Raw genomic sequence first — 20023 nt, 5'->3', positions numbered from 1 at the left:
GGAGGGTTGCAGGGGGTGAGACTGAGAGAAAGGAAAGAAGGGAGGATTGCACCCCCATTCCCCTTCACAGGTGATAATCACCGTTTCCGTTGACTCTTTAAATCCAGGGGCCCCAGTCCCTCCGCCCCAAAACAAAAATGGAGGCGTCTTCCAGTCTTTGGAGGGAGAGGGTGGCGTCGTGTAACAGAGGGTAGGAGGTTAAATCCCTTAGAAACGCTGCCGCTAGCTTCTCATTTACCCCTGTAGGGAGGAGCCCTTTCCCTTTTCTTTCCCAACCAGCTGCATGGCAGCTTCTCTGAGCTAGTGGTGGTTGGGTGGGTGGGGAGCGTCGGTTTAGGTATATAGGGATGGGGTGGGGGGAGGGAAGCGGTTTCTGAAATCCTTATGCCAGAAGGGCCTTTGAGGAACAATGTGGGATGGGAAGAAGAATCATAGTAAAAAGAAAAGCATTTGTTCTAAAATAAACAAACCCCAGTCCTAAACGATTTCATCCTCTCATCTCTTGCCTCTTCCTAGATTGTAACCGTCTGAGAGACGCCCCCCACCCCCTCCCCGCACCTGCTCCCAGCTGGGTATTGGTAAGTGCCTCAGATTTTTTTCTCTTTCCGCAAGTGGGGATAGGGAGTGTGATGCAGTATGGGAAGTGGATATATTTTTTAAGAAATGGCTTGGGGTCGTGGTGGCCTCAGGCCTATGGTTCAAATAGTTAAAAAACTCTCAAAAGGAAAAAAAAAAAAAAAGCTCTGCTGTTTCCCACATCAGAGCAGTCTCCGCCCCTGGCCCAATTCACTTCCCTGGGGCCACATCAAGCTAGGTTTCTCTGCCAGCCAAAAGACCTCCTCAGCCAAGAAGTACTGGATCTCCCAGACTAGCAACAACCTCTGTTTATCCACCCCCTTCTCCCCTCCCCCTCTAGGTTAGAGGGCTGGCCACTTTCTCCTTCACTTTCCCAGGACCCTTCCTGCCCTTCCAGGCAGAGATCATCTTTCCCAGGGAGGCTGGAGGAGCGCTGAATTCAGTTTCTCTTTTAATTTAGCTTGTGGGCTGAAGCCCATTCACCTTAACATAGTTTTGAGTGTGAACAAGCCCAGAGCCCTGGTGGCGGGGGTCGGAGCGGGGGTTGCATCATCTGTTTTCTCTGGCCCTTCTATATAGGGCTAAACTCCATGCCGTGAAATTGAAGGAAAAACAGTTTTCTATCTCCATGCTACCAGTGCCCCCATACAACCTTTTAAGTTCCCAGCCATCTGTCTAGAAATCCACATCCTTAGTTAAGGGCCCACATGCTGAAGGCCAGAATTTTTCATCTAGTCTTTGCACCCCTAAGAGTATGCTTCCTCAGAAAAGAAAGGAAAAAAAAAAAAGGCATTTCTGTGAAGGAATTTGGATTCAATAATTTATTTTTTATATTGTGACCGCAATAAAGAGTAAATACACATTTTTTATTAATTAATAAAACAAAAAAGACGAAAAACAGAAGCAACAAATGAAGACCATACTGCCCATGATACATCAGCCACATGGTCAGAAAACCCATTTCAAAAGAACAGTTGCTGGTGTCATGGAGTTTTATTGCATTCAACAGGGGAAAGGTAGATGATTGGAATGAAAAAGATGCATCAGGCCCCTGAAGAGAAGATACTATAGGAGCTCCAACTGCGGATTCCTCTTGTTTTCTCCTTTGGAGCAGAAGATGGAGGGAAGAGAGGGATTCTCCCTTATGACTTCTTGTGAGACAGATCAGTCCAGCCAGATACAGAGCAAAGAAACTTGCATCTCCACAAGCCAGGTGCCCATCTTTATGTTAGAAAAATATACAAGCCTCAAGGGGGATGGAGAACAGCAAGAATGGTTGCCTTAGCCCCAAAGCCATTGGAGGGGAGGGGACAACTTATCTCATTAGGGTCCTCTATATTCTGAGAATGTCAAGCATCAACTCAACTATCTTGTTGGGAGGGGGAGCGGTGACTGAGTTATGGCTCTGACTCCTCTCTAGGGGTGGAGTAAAAATGGCAAAGAAGGCCATCTGTCCCCTGGGAGACACAGTAGCAGTGTAAGGACAGAAGAGAACAGAATGACAAATCCAATGGGGAAAAGGGTTTGAGAGGGATGGGGAAAGGAAGCGTGCTAGGCACACACCTCCAGGGAGTAGGGGAGGTTCGCACACTTGAGACCTCCATCCTGTTGAAATGACCAGGATTGACCCAAGTGGGGAAATTCCCTTCTGCTGGGAATAAACCACAAGGATAGCTAAAAAGAAAGAAAGAAAGCTTACTATGGGAAATGAACTTCACACTCCTGGCATTTCATCCCAGCCTCTAGAACTGGCCACACACCCACTCAACGGTTCCAACACCACAAGGGGTGTGAGGCTTTGGTAATGGGCAGAAACAGTTAAAACACCTTCACCCAGGCTTCAACACTCTGGCCAGCTCTGGGCTTCTGCACCCAGAAGTACAGGTGGGTGGGGGTGGAAGTAGGCTGAAGGAAGAGATTAGAGTGGTCATTCCTTGGCAGAAATCCTCTGCAACTCCCTTCATAATCACAAAAGTCCTCTTAGGTCCCACCTCCATGAGGACCCAGCCTACTGACCACTCTCCACCTCACCTCTGTGTACAAGATTGGCCATATTTCATCATATGTGCATATGCCTGCACCCACATCTGTATCTTTAAAGTTCCCCATCCCAGGGTCTACTGGGATAGAAGCATGCCACAGTGAGTTCTATAAAGTTATCAGCAAAACCCAGACACTCTTAGTTCATCCTACACAGCGAAATGCATCCAGAGTAGTTGCTTGAACCAGGTCCATCTGTCCAGTCGGGTTCTGAAGACAGCAAACAACCCTGTTCCCTCAGCTCCTCCTCTTTTATAGAAACAACAGGACATTTTACAAAGGTCAAGGCACTTGGGAGGGTTAACAATAACACCCTAAAGAAGCAAAGGGACTTGTTGCAGGAAGGGAAAGGGAAAAAACGACAATGTATTTCTGAGGGCCAGAAGAGCCAATGCAATGAAATGGGAGTTATCTGGATGGATGGAGCCTGCAGCCTGAATTTAGCAAAGGAGGAAGAGAAGAAGTATTGGCCAGAATATCCCCAATTCCTCCAAGCCTCTCAGAATCCCACCACCTTGAACACAAAGCAGCAGTCACCAAGGAGTCAGGCAGCCTCTTAGGCAAAGATGTTGGTAATAAAATCCAGGAATCGCTTAGCATACTGCTCAGGATGGACAGTAGAGATCTCTGCCCCGGCCTGTGAGAGGAATATGGAACAATGTGTCAGGCCACCCCACCACCCCTCCCCATTCCCCACCCTCCATACCCAACCTTTCATCTTGCTACCACCCCACTGCTCTCTCTCTTCCCAAAGAACACTCAAGCCAGTGGCTCCTGATAGAGGAGGATGATACAGAAAAGGAAAGGCTTTGGGTAACCCTCACCCCATGCTTGACAGTTTTGGCTGCATGAGCTGCTTTCTTCTTGGCATCATACTGTGTTAGGATGTCAATGAGACCCATGAAATACACCTCCTTTTGGGGGGCCCCTGGCAAGGGAAACCAACAATGAAGAGCAGATACATTTCCAACTCCCTTGCCCCAGGAACTGGCCAGATCTTTTTTAAAAAGCTAACCACCCTGGTCTTTGTCTCCCAGGGACAGCCCTCCCCACCCTTAAAATTTCTAGGATCTCTCACCCTCAGCACTCCGGATGGCATAGACATCAATGAAGGACTCAAACTCTCCAGGGCCCAAAGGCCGATGGGAATGGATGTAGCCGCCGATGCCCTCAGGGGAGGTGCCATAGGAACCCACCAGAGCAGGAGGTCCAGTCAGGCCACAGTCTCCCTCCCCCTCTGCATCCTCCTCCCGGGCAGGCCCCTCCTCCTCTGGTTCAGAGCCCCGGATGATATCGTGGATGCCCAGCAGAAGGCTGTAGTCCATGATCTTCAGCTGCACTAGGAACTGAGACCCCACTGACCAATCAGACACCCCAGATCTCCTCCCGACTCCCAGGTACCACCCTTACACCTCCACCCCTGAATTTCTGGGGCCTTCCTAAGGAATGAGAATATAAAAGTGAGGATTATAGGTATACCACCTCCCCTTAGTGCCTAAATGTCCTGGTATCTACGATCGTCCTTTTAGCCCATTCCAGCCACCCGCTCCATGGGTCAGCTCTGGGGGTTTTTCATGTCTCACACTCAACTCCCCTTCATGCAGATGACTCGAAGAATAAAGGGAAGGGGAGGAACTCCCCCATATTGTGAATGGGAAAGACATCTATCTTGTGGGAAGCAAAAAAAAGGAAAAAAGGCCATTTCCCAGAGCACTCCATTCATCACCTCCACATCTCTCTTTAGCTTCTCTAGAAATACTTTCTTCTCTTCTTCTCCAATATATACTTTCTGGTTCTTGTTGAGAAAGTCCATATCCTTAAGGGTAGGTAATTCTTTAACCTAAGAATCGTAAAGGGATGTCTTGGAATACATCCCTTTTCCAAGGTCCCAGAGACTCCTGCCTCTCGTGTAGGACTCTAGTCTCCAACTCAGTGACGTCTAGGGGAGAGAGACCTTACAGCATACATTCTCGCCTCCAGTGGTTTCCCCAGACCCACCAGTCACTGCAACTGTAATCTCAATCACAACCCACTACTCTCTGCTTATGGTTTTCAGTCAAGATCCCCCACGCTGACTTTTTTTTTTCTCCTTAAGCAAAAACAGCTGCTTGAAAAATAAGAGTCCAGAATGGGAGATGGAGGGTAAACATTTTGCTCTTAAAGTCTGGCATCCTCACTCATCCCCAAACCTTCCACATGGGAAAACCCAAGCCTGTAACAAAGCAGCTGTTCCCTTTGCCCCTCCCAAACAACCCCTGGATCAGTAAAAGTTTATGTCTCTCTTTTTTTAATTGGTTTAAGATAAAAATACATTGTTGGTCATTCTTACCCCATTATGGAGAATGCTATCTTCATCCTAAGACAATCCCTTTCATCTGCCATCCCCCATCCCTCACCCTACTGCCTAAAATTAGTATCACCTTTTCCTTATCGCTGGCTTCCCGGGACACTAGGGAACCCTGTGGAGAGACCCAAAGACCAAGTCAGCAGAAGTGGCTAAAAGAATCAGCTCTAAGATAACTACTGAAATCCACAGCCTTCTTTCCTTTAAAAGGAATCTTCCAGTATCCTCCCAGGCCCTTCCCCATTCTCAGGTCATCAGGATCCTCCCCTTAAGCCTTACTTATCACATCCTTACCTTGAGGTCATACTTTCTGTGCACAGGAAGACGGTGGCTAAACATATTACGCATCACAAGCATGTAGCAGTCTTCGTTGTCCACACTGACTCGGTACATCCCCAGGAACTGGGGCAGTAGTGTATTGCCATGGCACTTCACAATGTACTGGGGTGGAAGGGGAGGAAGGAATGGGGAGAGGGTGAGTAGCAGGTACACAAACAACCCAGGGATGGGAATTCAAATGCTATCATTCCAGAGTGGGGCAGAAAACTCAAGTAGAGAGGTTATAAGAAGTCAAAAGTGGTAGGGGCTTCCTGAAGATGCCCTGATTATCCATGCTGTTCCAGAACCCCATCTCCTCTGATTTATTCCATTTTTACAATGTCTCAATTTTAAAGTGCCTGCTCTCATTTTTTCTTTACCACTGAGATGGGGAAGGTAAATAGTGTTATCTTTATCTGAGACCTTCTCTATATGCAAGTGATTTACCAGAAGTCCCAGAAGCAGGGTTAGAACTTACATCTGCTTATCAAGTAAATGATTTTATCTAGACTCGTGTCTCTTGGTGGGCCAGATTCCTGTAGTAAAAATGTCTGCGTAATGGCATATAATTTGGATTCTTAAAAAAATATTCCTCTCTCAACGTTACCATCTCTAAGTATTGATGTCTTCTCTTCATAACCACCCTTCTCAAAAAAGTAGTCAGCAATCAGTGTCTCCACTTACCTCTCATTCACACCTCAAACCACTGAAATCAGATTTGTACCCTCATTTTTCCTTTAAAATCGATCACTGCCTCCCAATCCCTCAACTGCCAAATCTACTGAGTACTTTTTAGTCATTGTCGTACTTCAATTCTGTGTGGCACTTGATACTGTTGACCAGTCTTTCCTTAAAACTCTCTTCACCCTCAGCTTTCGTTATATCACTCTTTTGATTCTCTACCTCTTTATCCTCAAATCCTTTATGGACTAAAGTAAGGCATAAATGATTAAAATCATCCACCTACTCTTATTCTCCTTTATGGACTCTTTACTTGCTCCTGACGGTTCTGTCCTCAACCTTTTCATCTCACTCCACACACTCTCCTTCCACTTACTGGGCATCCTATCTAGATGAACTGCAGAAAACTCAAACCCAACATGTCTAAATCAGAAAGGTCTTCCTCCAGAAACCTGTTCCTCTTTATGTTTCCCAACTGTTGGTGGATGGGCACCTTGTCTCGACTGCCCTAGATTCTCCAGGTTTTCATCATTTCTCACCTAGACTATTATAATTACCTGCTAAGTGGTATTTCCACTCCCAGTATTTTTTGACCCCAATCCATTCTCTAAAATATTGTCACAAAGACACTTCTAAATCACATATACATCACTCTCCTGCAAATCACCTTCAGAATCAATCCCAAACTTTGTGTGGTATATAAGCCCCTTCATGATCTGACTCCTGCCTAAATATTTTTCCATATACTATATCCCAGCCACAATGAATTTCTTGTAGTTCTCTAACTCCAAGATCTCTCATGGCTGTGTGCCTTTATAAACACTATTTTCCTTTGCCTAGAATGCTCTCTTCCATTTTGTCCAATGGATAACCCCTACTAATCCTTCAAGAATCAGATCCTATGATGATGCCTCTAAAAAACTTTCTTTGAGCCTCCCAACTGCACCTGTTTCCCTAGATGGGTTGGAGCATTCTTCCTCTGCACTCCCCAGAGCATTCTGTACATAACTCTACTATTGTACATATCATGTTGTGTGCTAATGCTGGTTTTCTGGTCTTTAGCACTAGAACAAGAGATCTCTGAGGGCCAGAACTGTTTCATTCTTTCTTTCCCTACTGGACTTAGTAATAGTAGACTTTCAATATTTGTTGGGTAAACAAGACTCCTTTTAGAGTCCTCCATTTATTCCTCGTGTTTCTTGCTCATTGATTTTGGTGAGATTTCTCATCAGTAGAAACACATTCAAGCAGAGTATTTTTATAACCAAAAACATTCCATAAACCCCACATTCCAAGTTAATACGATCAGAGTGAATGGCTTCCGTGTGCCCACTTGGGGCTAGACATGATTATAGCCTCTCACTTCCAATTTATCCCAATTGTGCACTTATCCTGGTTTTTTCTCCAAACTGCATTTAATCCTGAGACTATATTTGGCATTAACACTTTACCTGATTCTGACTTAACCTATAGCTTATACTTAGCTATATATGTGCCCTTTATATATCAATCTACAGCATTGGTTTTAGAGTGTAAGTCCCAGATAGGAAAAATATGTCTAAATTATTCTATTTAGTCAAGCACAACTAGGTACATACACGCCTTTTTGGAACAATACCTAGTTTTTAAAAAGATGATGTCAAGATAAATAAACAAATATGATGTCAAGTTCTTCTTTAGGAGGAAAACAGACAGGAAGTCTCCCTCTGAGTAAGGACGTGAGAGAAAGAACAGGGATGGAGAGAGGCCTGACCTGGTGGTAGTTGGAGAGGTTGCTATGCATGTCAGCAATGTCCTCACTGGATACTTCTTTGATGACTAGAGTCCGATCATAGGAGATAAGGAAGCGACCATCACTGCCTTCACTTTCACTTGGGGGGCTCCGGGTAAGAGACACCTGGGAACACAGAATAGGCCACAGGTTCTTCTCCTCTCCCTTTATGTAGAGATGCAAATCATTGGATAATAGTCAACTGAACACATCTGAAAATGGATGAAAGGTTGGAGTAGGAGGTTGAGCAGGGGTTGTTAACCTGGTGTCCATAAATGGACTGAATGAAATTGAATGCAAAAATTGAGTATACCTACATTTTTTCCAAGGACAGGATTTATAGCTTTCTTCAGATTTTTAAAGATGCCTGTGACTGTAAAAAGGTAAAGAATCATACTTTCCAAAGATCTCATTTCTCTAAGCATAGCTGTCCCAAGTTTGCTAGGTAGAAATAAACTACCCTCACCCTAAAATGTATTCTCACCAAATAATCCTGGTCATCAATGCCAAATCGATCACGGAGGTTCCTGAAGACCTGGGGACAATACTCCTTGAACTTGAAATGACTGGGTAGGTTTTCCCTGGAATAGGGTTTTTCAGGATAAGAAAACAATCAAAGTAACAATATTATATTTATATAGGACTTGACAGTATATAAAACACCTTCAAACATCTTACCTCATTTGACTTTCATAAAACCCTGTGAAGTCCTTTAAAGGCATATTATCCCCATTTTACAGAAGAGGAGACTGTGGCTCAAGGTGGTTGAGTGACCTGCCTAAGTGGTAAGCAGAGGAAAGTAGAGCCAGGATCTACTGTGCACCCAAACAGTAGCACCTCCCAAATCTCAAGCAAGTAAGAGACATCGGCAACAGGTGCCACTGTTCTGAATGCCATCTTCTGATATTAGGAGGGCTCAGAGGGCTCAGGTATTTCTTTCAGGGAGTCCCTATCGGAAACTAATAATAATGGCATCTGAGCATATTTACTCTAAAAAGTTGCCAGGCTAGAGGAGAGGTAGCACTAGTAAATAAAAGGATCTAGGGAACACTGGAAATTATTTTAATGGTTTCTTTGCACAAAACAATTTCTGCATTGGGAAAAAGGTTAGACTATACAACTTGTAAGTTGCCTTCTAAATCTAAAACCTTGAAACTCACTGAATCTTAACTTTTAAAATTATTATTACTCTTTTCTAGGAAAGCTCGCATAAGAAGGAAGGGCAGGGGTCCACACTGACCTATGGAAAAGGTGATTGTTGACCTTGATCTTGGAGCTGGCCTTAAAGTCGTCTGGAAGCAGCATCACTGGGGGAGGCACCTGGCTGAGCTCATTGATCTGATAAGTCAAAATGTGAATAGGTAGGCAGTGAGTAGGGGTGTAGAGAACTACCCATATACTGGGTTTGTGCAGGAGTCAGGAGGAGCAATTCAAACCTCATTCCTTTAAAAACACTGGCTATGCATATGCTTGACAGAAATGAGATAATGTATCTAACTCCTTCTGGAGCCCAAGCAGAAATGCAGTAAGCAGCCCTCACACATGGCCTCTCACACCCCCGCCCCCATGGAACTTCATGCTCACAACAGTCATTTTATATCAGGCAAACCCTGTAAGTAGCTTATGTTTATTTTTAAAGCTGTGATAAATTCTTGGGGGGGGGGGGAATACCCTCAGCAGACTCAAGACAAACAGTTCCCTGCTCCATTTAAAAGAAAAGAAAAGAAAAGGTATTTATAAAGTGGACAGAGAACTAATGGGACTCTGAGGGGTCAAGAGCAGCAAGGGTGAAATGTAAGAGGCATCTCCTTACAAACAGGACAGTCCATCCAGCCCACTCTGAGCCAGTTCTCTGCAGCAGGTTCCCACCTGACTATGTGAAGGTAAAAGAAGAGCAGCTGATTTCAGAGGGAATGTGGGCAGGCAGAGGATGTAAGCCCATTAGGCACCTGTTCACTAAAGTCAAGCCATCCCACAGCCCAAAGGGGGCAAGCATCACATGCTCTCCTCAGCCCCTAGGCTGCAGCCTGCTAATTCAGGGTGAAAAGGGAGCTCTTGTACTAAAAAATCCACAGAAGATGTTTCTTCTCCCTGGTGTTGCCACAGTACTTTTCACCTGCCTTTAATACTTAATACTGCCTTTATCACATGACTTTAGTCACTAGTTTATGTAAGTTCCCCCACCTAGACTGTGAGCTCTTCAAGGGCAAGTTCTCATTATAGTCCTCTGTATCTCTTAGGTGCCTAGCTAGCACAATGTTCAGCACACAGTGGTCCTTAAGTGTTTAAATGAATAAACAAATGCCTGACCTATCCTTCTTTAATCATTTGGTAGAGGTTGTCAAGTGCACTCTAACCTAAATCCCATACACTGTAGTGCAATCCAATTCCTCCCAGTCTCAGCAGAAAAAGAGGACAGAACGTATTATTCCAAAAAAAGCCACTTGAGATTCCTAGCCCAAGATCCAGCTATAGCTCTTCCTGCCCCCTCCTCCCCACCTGCTGTTAAGCGGGCTGAATCATCATTAAGACATATGTTCAAGGAATTTCTCCATTCCAGACACTTCAAGCAAATGTGTATTGGCTGGAGGATGGGGTGTTGGGACTAAAATGTATATATATACCTAGGGAACCTGAAGCAGGTATTCCGTGTAATTCCCCCAATCCTTACCAAAGGAAAATACTCCCAGTTAAGCTTCTCACAAGGATAGATGAGTCACGTAGAAGGGACATACGAAAGGCAGCCCTACCTCCATCAGCCTTGCTCATGCCAAGTACCTCGCACTGGATACTCAGCTATTAAGACATTATCCCAGGTAACTGGGAGCAGTCCACAGAGCCACAAATGCAAAAGGGAGCTGACTGACCCCAAACAACATTCTAAACCACAAATTCGGAATGTGACAAATCGTATCCCTCTTCTCTCCCTCCACCTACACAACCCCGCCATGACTATAACAATCCAAGGAAGTTGATTTCAAAAATATTCCCTGTCCCACTCAAGATCACTGCACACCTTACACTTCAGATCTGAGGAAGGGGGTAACGGCTGTTTCCTTCACTTCAGGTATCCTCAGGAAAGGAGATGTACGGTCCTCCTTGGTCTCCTCCTGACTCCCAGGCCATACCTTCTACAGCAAATTCCCTGTTTCTAAAGTTCACCAAGATATAGTGTTCCCAGGGCCAGAACTGCTCAGCCTTTTCTCTTGTCAAAGATGACACCTACTTCCATCAAACGCCATCCCTCCAGCCAGCAATGGGGATGCGGTCAAAACCAAAGACATATATTATATGGAAGCCCTGAAAGACTGCACCCACTAGCTCAAGGCAGGGGTGGAGTAGCCTCTTTGAAAGGGAAAGGAAGGGATAAGCAGAATTAGAAGGTCCAAGAAGTCTAGAGCTTCCCCCAGACAAAGACAAGGTTCCAAAGTCAAGGACCCGGGCTGGAAAACGATCTCCCTTGTCCAGCTACGAGACACATACATACACGCACATTCTCTCCCTGACCAGAGACCTCACCACCACCAACCCTGAAGAGCCACTCCCCGCTGTGTCCCCCCAGGTGGAGCCCGGTTCAGGCCGGTCTCCACTGCCTGGAGCTGAGACGAGGTGGCAGAAGAGTCAAGAACAGGGAGCTGGATTTCAGGTGGGAAAGGCAGAACTAGAGTGGAGCAGTAAGGGGCAAAGGGAGAGACAATAAAAGTCTACAGGGAAAAAAATCTATGGCAACACCTGCGGGTTGGTGGGCGGGGATCAGGACACCCCGGAAGGAAAGTGACAGCGCGAGGGGTTCCGGAGCCGGGTCTTGGAAACAGGGACGCTCCGAAGGGCAGGGGCTAAGGGGTTCGGAAAGAGCTGCAGGGGTCTGGGGCCGGGTCTCACCGAATGGGCTACTCCCCACAGGAACACGCCCACCAGTGGGTCGGCTGCTCGGAACACCTTCACCTTCTGCTGCACGAAATGCTTCTTCTTGGTTTTGGAGGCGAACCCGAAACCCGGGCCAGGGCCCGCTGTCGCCGTCGATACGGTGGCTGGCGGGGCCGAGGAGGACGCCATAGTCTCCCCCGCACCAGACCGCAGAGAAGACGGAGCCGGCCACAATCCACAAGCCGACCCCGGAAGCGGTGCTCACCTGCGCCGCGTCACGTGACCGGAGGCTGGCCCGCGGGATTGCGGGCAGGGCGGAGCAAGACTGACTCCGCCCCCTTCGTCGCCCGCCGGCCGGGATGCCTGCGAGCTGGGTGGGCTTTCTTGGCTCAGCACCGGTGACCTCTGGCGCTGCTCTCTGAGGCCGGTGAGCAGCCCGGGAGGGCCAGGCCGGTTAATGAAGCGACGAGGGTGCGGCCAGGGCTGGTCTCACTCACTCCCAGGTCGGGGAATTCTTTGCTGCAAAGTCACCGCTTTCCGGTTTTGCTAATGCCCTCGGGCTTGAACCTAACCCGAAAACATTTCTTTAGGAAGCCTGGGCTGGGGAGGGCGGGCCTTGGAAATCCAAAATTCTTACCTTTGGCCCCGCTGCGCCTTTTTCATTATTCGTTCATATATTTATAGAGCACCTATTTGTGCCATATACTGTTGTAGGTGCTGATTGTCCTCCTTTGATTGAAGCAGGGGATATGACAGTTCCTGCCTTCAAGGAATTCAGAGTCTAATAGCACCAGCTGACCAAAGGAGAAAGTTGTAATATGAGAGATTAGTGCTGTACTGGAGCTGTGTATGAGCTAACATTAGTGACGTAGAGAAAGGATGTGTGGCTGGTCAGAGAAGACTTCAAAAAGAATGGAGATTTTGAGCTGGGTATCAAAGTCTGGGTGGAGTTCAGGGCTATGGGTTAAAAATTAAAAAAAATTTTTTTTTGAGTAGAACAGTGTACAAAGGCATGGAGCCAAGAAATAATGAGTCTGTTTCTAGGAGACGTAAACAGCAAAGTAGGGCTGGACCTGGACAAGTGGGAAGAAGCAAGACTTAAGGTAGGAGACAGTAGGCACTGGAGACCCCTTAAGTGCTTTTAACATATTGTAAGTAAGATAGGAAAGTAACATAGACAAACACAGGGCAAAGGGAGGAGATCTTACATGGAGAAGGGAAGAAACCATAGATAGATGTTAAGAAGAAGTTAACACAGAAAATGCAAAGTGCCCAAATCTGACTCACTTTGTTATTTTATATATTGGGATCTGGTGCAAGTATCTCAAGAATGAAGGATCTACCAGGGACTGACTTTAGACTTTAGCCAGAGAAGGGAGATTTACTACTTGTCAGAAGGGAGAAAGGAAAGGATATGTGCAAGTACAGGTAAGTGTGTAGGTGGGGGGGGGGGCGTGAAGAATTCCGTGCCCCATCACCTTAATTTTCCCTTTGAAGCAGAAGACAAAGTTGTTGCCTAAGAGAAATGGGTGGAAAGAGATTTTCAGGAATGAAGGATGAGACCAGGTTACTCTGGAAGGTAGATGAGGAAACTAAGAAGAGACATACAGATAGAATGAGGAGCAGCACTGAGGGCCCAGTTGGGTGTGTAGGGTCTTATATTTTGTTGTCATTGTGTGCCATTGAGTGGATTACCCCTCACAGCAATCCTATAGGCCGGAGTAGAACTGCCGCATTGAGTTTCTTAGGATGAGATCTTTACAGGAGCAGATCCCCAGGTCTTTTCTTCCAGGGAGGTGCCAGTGGGTTTGAACTGCTGACCCTTTGGTTAGCAGCCAAATGCTTAACCATTGCATCACCAGGGTACCTTTCTTGGTTTTTAGTTGCCCTTTTTTTTTCCTTCTTTGGTTGTGCAGTTTTCTGCATTCCTCCCAGAAGCTGTGAAGAAGGAGCAGGGAAGATACCTCTGCTCTGAAATGGGTGTTAGAAAGGTGATGATGTAGATGATTTTGGGCCAAGAGAATTGAGATACTGGCAAGGGAGAGATGGAGAGGCATGGGAGAGGGCAGGAATTGATGCTGAGACTGCAGTGGTGGTCTGGGTGAAAAATGATGAGCACAAGAAGATACATTTTTAATTAAAAATTACAAACAACCTAGATACCAGCCAATAGTAGAATGGTTGAATAAATTACAGGAAAAATATATGGAAAATTATATATTTTTAATGAGGTAAACTATGTTTATTGACTTGAAAAGATCTCCAAGATATTTTGTCAAGTGAAAAAAATAGCTGTGTATAAATATATAGAAAAACATCTGGAAGAGTACGTACTACATTCTAAGTGCCATTACCTGCAAAGAAGGGAGTGAGATGGGGAGCGGGGGGCGGCGATAAAGAAGATTTACAACAGTGTAGAGTCATCATTGAATTTCTTTTATTTTAAAGGTATTTATGTACATCAAGTAAATACACACTGGGGTTTGTGCAGTTTGGTTTGTCTTCCACGCTGGCATGCAACATTTTGGCAGATGTGAGTGGGCAGGCCAGGTGTCCTTTGTGACCCTGGCTCTCTGGACCGGATGCAGTGAGAGTGGGAAGGAGGAGGAGGACACAGTATGAGGCTTCTGGTGAAGGGTTTGTATGTGTGTCGTTTCTCATCTGTGTAAGTGGATTACATTTCCCTTACATGTTGTTGAAGAGAAGGCTGCCCCCTCCGTGTCAGCTCCCTCTTCCTCTGCCCTACACCTTCGCATTTCCTTATGTATTTTTCAAAAGAATCATTTAGTGGCAAGATTACATAAAACCCACTGGATTTTCAGGTGCCCTGGTGGCAAATATTAGCTTAAGTCCCTTTATTGGTATTCCTCTAAGCAGGGGACTCAAATTCTTTAGCAGCTTGATTCCCTTCATGCCCAGATCACAGGTGCACAGGTATTGTCTTCTCCTATTGGGTCTGGACGGCTCACCTACCCTTCCGCTCTTTGCTAAGAGTTGGAGGTTTAGTGAAGGGGAGCCACGTTGAACCCTTTCCTCAGAGTGGTGGTTTTCAAACTGCTGTGCAGAACCTCAGAGGCTCTTAGTACTGTCTCAAGGGCTCCTCAAGTAATGAGGCATTTTCCACCAAACAAAGAAGATGCAAACCACCCAGGTCTGTGTCACTTTCAGCTATTTTTTATATATTAGGTTCTATGTAAGATTTGTTCTTAAAAATGTTTGAAAACTGCCACTTTGGAATTTATCCCACACCCCTGTTTTGTTTTTTTTTTTTTTCCTTGCATTTCTCCTTAATTGTGAAAAGGGCCCTAACAGGTAAAGGGAGCAGGGACTTTTTCCCTTATAGGAGTAACACACTAATAAAGTTTGTATTTACCAGCTGGCACTCACACTAAGCTTTCTTGCCTGACTTAGAAGAATCTAGGTGATGGATGCCTGCTGCTGGGGGATCCTGGTCTTCTAGCCCAGATAAGACTGGCTATCTGGACACCAGACTTTCTTTCTTAACTTGGGCTGGCTAGTGACCTTCATTCTCCATCACTGCATTTACCTGGAAAACCACCTGAGCACCATGTGGACAGAGAGGACTGTGTGAAACCAAAACAACAGCCCTCTCAAGTCTCCAGGGGGCATGTGGGCTGAGAGTGTAGTGGTGGAAGAGCCCTCGGGTTAAGCCCATGAGCTCTCTCACCTCTGGAAAATCTGCCCCGCTCCTTTCCTTAAAGTGCACTTAATACCAGATGGGAACATTAAAGAAAAAACTCTGTGAAAAAATAAAAAATGTGTATTGGGGTTAATCAGGCTCCTGCTGGAAAGGAAGGTATCTAGAGATAAATGTTTTGCCAGTGAACTGAGAGCCCCCAGACCAAAAGATGGAGATGGGAGGAACGTGCAGCCCAATATAGGACAGAGAAAGGAATCCAGCTGATCACTTCAATCTGAGGGCAACTGTGGCAAACACACACACACACAAAAGGAATTTCCCAGCTTGTTCATGCCTAAACCCAAGGAATCAATAGTTTTGACTATGCTTGCCCATAGCTATCACCACGGACAGATGAGCAACCTATTTGACAGATTGTTGGGAGGGGTCTGCCTCCTCAATTTTTCAAAATATTTTTAATCAACTCTGGGTTCTGGTCATGAGCTGTGGGGTAAAGGATATCAAAGAAGATTGGAAGAGAAAGGGAAATGATCCATGTTCTCAGTCCAGGGGAGAATAGAAGAGGGAGGCAATAGGCCAACTCATTCCAGAGGTGAACACCTGGAATCCCTTGGTTGGGGTGAGGGGGTGTATGAAGAAAATTATACATATGATTTAGCAGCCCTTCCAATTGACCCCTACCTGTGATCTATGTGAGAAGGGAGGGAGGAAGAGTTTATTTCTGTGTCTTCTTATGATGCTAAGACATTCTTCTGCTTAAGGCTTTTTTTGTGTGTGCGTGTGTGTGAGAGAGAGAAAATAGGGCCATAGCCCTCTAGCTCTCGTTTTTCTTTTAATCATCTCTGTGACCTCTACTCAGTGACTAACACCACTCAGTGTGAGAGACAAATATATGAGAAAAAAAGAAGAAATACTCACCCTCCACTCTATTACCCCAAATGAGGAGGGTTGACTATGCTTAGAAATTGCTAGATACATTGTTAGATACTTAGAGAGTGAGACAGAGAGGAGAGACATAGCAGCAGCTTTTGATATCTAGATACAGAGTACAAAGAGATACAGAGTAAGAGAAGACATCGAACATAGTACAGTTGAACAACAAGGGTTGGGGAGGGAGTTAGTATCAGAGACCACAGGTTTGCAGCATGCTGAGAGAAGAGGCCTCAGTCCCTCTTAGAAACTGGGGAAGAAAGAAAAAAAGGGTGTGAGGAATCACCTTGCAGCCCAGGTGCTGAGCTCTTGGCTCCCAAGGAACAGGGTGGCATTTGCACAAACTTTGGTTTATAGTCATGTTCCTTTAACACCAATGTACAGATATCCCATTCCCACCCCCTGCTCCTCCAGCCCCAGACCTTCCCTAACATCTCCTTCCCTGTTCTTGCTTCTTTGCTTCTGGTCTCTTTCTGCTGTGTGCCTGGCCTAGTATCCTGGGAAGGACATGGCTTAGATGCAGCCCAGCTAAGAGGCTGTTCTCTTTTAATTCCTCAAGGTTCCAAAGTGAGCAGTAGAACAGGATCCCAGTGCCCAGTTCTGGGCCCTAAAGCAACGTTGGTGAAAAGCCTGGTGACCCAGAAGAACCAGGAGGGTGCCTATGCTGCTAGGGAGAGGGCCTGGGGGCAGAGGTAGAAAAGGAGGGGCTGGGAGGTGGGGAGACAACTGCTTCCCACCTCCACTGAGCAAGATGGGAGGGGAGTACTGACACTGAAGCTAGAGGGACAAAAGGTTAGGCTTCATAGGAACCTTCTAAAACTTGCTGGTGGTATATACAAATATGCGGAGGATAGGAAACAGGTCTGGCCGGAAATCAAACATCTCCTTGACTGGAGACTTCTCAGTTCGGAAAAGAGCTATCCATCCAACATTATTTTAGGGTGGAAGGATAGGTAGGATTGGTATGCTCTCCCAAGGGCTCCTAATGTCTACATTCTGTGACCAATGTGCCACTCTAGAGCTACAAAGGCCCTTGCTCACTTCTGATATGTGGCAGTGACCCCTAGTGGCAGAAAGGTAGTACTGTGGTTACTACAATAGCCAAAAGCCTAAGGGAGTAGGGGGAGACGGTGGCCAGATGACACAGAGCAGTACAGAGGAAGCCCCCAGGAAAGGAGAGCAGGAGTTGAGCGGGTAACTGGATACTAAAAGTTTTGAGATGGTAAAAAAAAAAAAAAAAGGGCAGGAGGAACAGAGAGGCTAAAGGGCTAGAAAGGAGGCAACCTGAGGCTGGTCAGAGGAAGAGGCCCGAAGCTACCTGTAAGTGCAGGTATCCAGCAGTCGGTGTGGGAGATTAGCTGGCTGCTGTCTCTTGGTGAAGAGGGAAAAGCTTGGCCTGGTCCTCAGCCTCATAGCCACATGGCAGGTCACTCCTGGAGGAAAAGAAGAGTGCACCACCATCACAGCACTGCCAACTCTATAAATGGAAGCATTCCTGTCGGGACCACTTGGCTCTAAATGCATTCCTATGAGAGAGCAAAGGGAGGGATGATTCATGGTTGACAGGAACACATGGAAAATCAAGGCCAGAGAGATGTAGCTGCCTTGCCCAAGGTCACAAAGTTCCCAAAAAGTAAGAAAGAAACACAGGTCATCAAATGTCCATGGCATTTTCCCCAAACTGGAAAAGGGATAAGCCACAGAAGAACTGGGTGAAGGGACGGTGGGCCGCACTGAGGCAGGGGAATGACTGGGAGCTCCTGGATGAACACAGTGATAAGACAACAGTTCTCATTTCTTCTTCTTTCCCCCAAAGGATCCAGGGAACCTTTAAGAAGGGCACGAGAGAAACGTAATAATTTCTTCTAACTCTACCCAGAAAACCCAAGGGCAGTGGGGACTGGTGTACCTGTTATCATTGATGTCTGTGGCATTTCCTGAAGAGATCCATTGTTGAAAACACAGGGTTACAAGAAGAAAACAGGAGATTGGGCATTAGTAAGAGTCTCCCCAAACCTTCTCTCACCCTAATCCCTTTAAGAAAAAGGTAAGACTCTTTGGAGCATAGCTACCTATGGGACTGTTGCACTCTATCCCCAACTACCCCAAGAGGCATCATTATTTTGTTTAAGGAAAAAGCCTCCCTGACCCCTCCCTAAGGAGAGGAAGAGAGAATAGGAAGGTAAAGGTGGGGATAGACAAGGTAATAGGAGGAATCCACTTCTAAGAGAGCCTGATATCCTAAAGGGATAGGCAGTATCAGACCTGTAGCTACAGGGCCACTTAGTTTTCTTATACCTCTCTGCTTGCTCTGAGGATCCCAGAGGCTGGAGTACCCATCTTTTTCACTCACCATTGTCCATGTTGGCCTTTTGGTAGGAAGCCAAGGGGCCGCCGGAAGATGTGGCCCCACTGCTGGCACAGGAGTTTGCAAAGCTGGATGGAGCAGAGAGAAATGAGGCTTCTGGCGCCCACCTTCCACTATTCTGAGGACCACCAGACCACTACCTTTGCACCTGCACCTTCAGGAACAGAGCTATCCCCACCCCCCAGAGAACTGAAGACAGTAAACATGGCCCCAGGCTGGGAGGGCAGAGGCCCATCTGCTAATCAGAGGTGCATGTATGACGTTGAGAAAGGATTAGAAAGGAAGCTACTTAGAAAAATAATTAAATCTCACCCAGTAACTGACCCAACCCTAGGCCTCATAAGGTCCAGAGATCTTTGGATTGGGACTCCAGCCCACACCCCTCCCTGGTCACTCACTACAGATCTGAGGCGGAGCTAGGTGCAGCCTGCAGGTACAAATTCTGGTAGTTCTGGAAGAGGCTGTTGGTGTAACTGATGCATTCAGGGCTCCGGGTGCCGTAGGGGTTGGTGGGTGAAGATGCCGGGTAGTGGCCTGGTCGGACGGGTTTGGCTGAGGTCAAGAAAGAAAAATGACTATGAGGAGGCTGTTTGTTACCCTGCAGATGCCTTGCTCACTGAGGTCATCCAGCTGGATTGAACTGAGTTGCTTGTAAGATAATCTACTTTTATACTTTTATTTATTTATTTTTTTTTTGAGAAGGGGTAAGGCTGGGGGTGGGTAAAAAGCAATAATCTAGTTGCTTGGCACTTAGGAATTTGCTAGAAAAATTGCTCCAGGTGGTAATCCCACCTTGCCTACTGACATGCACCCTCCACTCACCAATCTGGGCAGAATGGCCCCGCTTGCCCGAACTCTTGTACCGAACAGCCTCCTTAATGCGATCCACCTCTTGCTGATACCGGCGCTTGTCCTTCATGGCGCCCTCCTTGGCCTCCTTCAGTGCACCCTCCAGGGCCTTAACTCTCTCAGCCGTAGCCCTAAGTCGTTTTTCCAATTTAGGAAGCTCACAACGCAGATCTGCATTGTCACGTACCAGCTGTGGGGTGAGCCGAGGGGAAGAGGCCAAGAGAAAGGCGAGCAACCCAAGATAGAGCCACCCAGTGGAGTGTGGGGGTGGGAAGTGGGGAGAGAGAATAAAGAAACATCAAGAGTCAGAGAAGAGGCAAACACGGTGTTTCACTGAAAGGACCCATTCCCATCACCTAATATGCTGTTTATTCTGGGTCTTTCCTTCTGTCTGAGCAAAGGGTGGTCACGCATTAAAAAGTTACATCACCTTCTGGGCAACAAAGTATACCATCTCCATTGTATCCCAGAACTCTTGTGACAGCACTGGGTCCCAGGCTCGTTTTGGTCTAGGACCCCCTCCCCAATATCTCACAGCTTGTATCATAGCAACAGCCCCAGGGCAACTATGGGGACAAGGCACCCCTTTACCCAGAGGCGGCTCCGTGGTCATGCAAA

The 20023-nt window shown here is 46.4% G+C and overlaps 2 protein-coding genes and 1 long non-coding RNA gene across 6 annotated transcripts in view; 1 reads left to right on the top strand and 2 right to left on the bottom strand.

Annotated features, from left to right (window-relative positions):
• The first annotated feature begins 1 nt into the window (after nt 1).
• Nucleotides 2-9011, top strand: LOC126075713 (uncharacterized). 2 transcript variants are annotated; one of them, XR_007517249.1, is made up of 3 exons: nt 2-70; nt 517-578; nt 8930-9011. It is a non-coding gene; the product is annotated as an uncharacterized LOC126075713 (long non-coding RNA). The 2 variants fall into 2 exon arrangements; XR_007517248.1 differs by lacking the exon at nt 2-70 and adding an exon at nt 88-190.
• PIP4K2C (phosphatidylinositol-5-phosphate 4-kinase type 2 gamma) lies at nt 1377-11890 on the bottom strand. The gene is made up of 10 exons (XM_049883707.1): nt 11613-11890; nt 8971-9068; nt 8215-8311; nt 7713-7856; nt 5255-5401; nt 5037-5075; nt 4343-4456; nt 3695-3962; nt 3441-3544; nt 1377-3253 (listed from the first exon to the last, which is right to left on the bottom strand). The coding sequence occupies exons 1-10, from the start codon at nt 11784-11786 to the stop codon at nt 3173-3175; spliced, it is 1266 nt and encodes a 421-aa protein (XP_049739664.1). The 5' UTR covers nt 11787-11890; the 3' UTR covers nt 1377-3172.
• Nucleotides 11891-14022: 2132 nt separating this feature from the next.
• The window catches only part of KIF5A (kinesin family member 5A), a 30088-nt gene continuing 24087 nt past the window's right edge, over nt 14023-20023 (bottom strand). For all 3 annotated transcript variants that reach the window (XM_049883688.1, XM_049883689.1, XM_049883687.1), the window contains 6 exons: nt 19379-19595; nt 18955-19108; nt 18542-18624; nt 18098-18125; nt 17507-17621; nt 14023-16438 (listed from right to left, as the gene is read on the bottom strand). In XM_049883688.1, the coding sequence (XP_049739645.1) occupies nt 17543-17621; nt 18098-18125; nt 18542-18624; nt 18955-19108; nt 19379-19595 (561 nt within the window). In that variant the 3' untranslated portion in view covers nt 14023-16438; nt 17507-17542. The remainder of the gene's footprint in view (nt 16439-17506; nt 17622-18097; nt 18126-18541; nt 18625-18954; nt 19109-19378; nt 19596-20023) is intronic.

This window comes from Elephas maximus, chromosome 4 (assembly GCF_024166365.1).
Source record: "Elephas maximus indicus isolate mEleMax1 chromosome 4, mEleMax1 primary haplotype, whole genome shotgun sequence".
In the NCBI taxonomy this organism is placed as follows: Eukaryota; Metazoa; Chordata; class Mammalia; order Proboscidea; family Elephantidae; genus Elephas; species Elephas maximus.
Note: the sequence above shows the minus strand (reverse complement) of the source record. Positions and strands in the feature narration are given on the sequence as shown.

Bases quoted from the DNA above. Each gene is read 5' to 3' on its own strand.
- PIP4K2C (XM_049883707.1), bottom strand. From the start codon at position 11,786: ATGGCGTCCTCCTCGGCCCCGCCAGCCACCGTATCGACGGCGACAGCG. The intron at 9,069-11,612 runs GTGAGACCCGGC...TTGACTTATCAG, and splicing joins TGTGGGGAGTAGCCCATTCG to ATCAATGAGCTCAGCCAGGT. The intron at 8,312-8,970 runs GTCAGTGTGGAC...ACCCTATTCCAG, and splicing joins AACAATCACCTTTTCCATAG to GGAAAACCTACCCAGTCATT.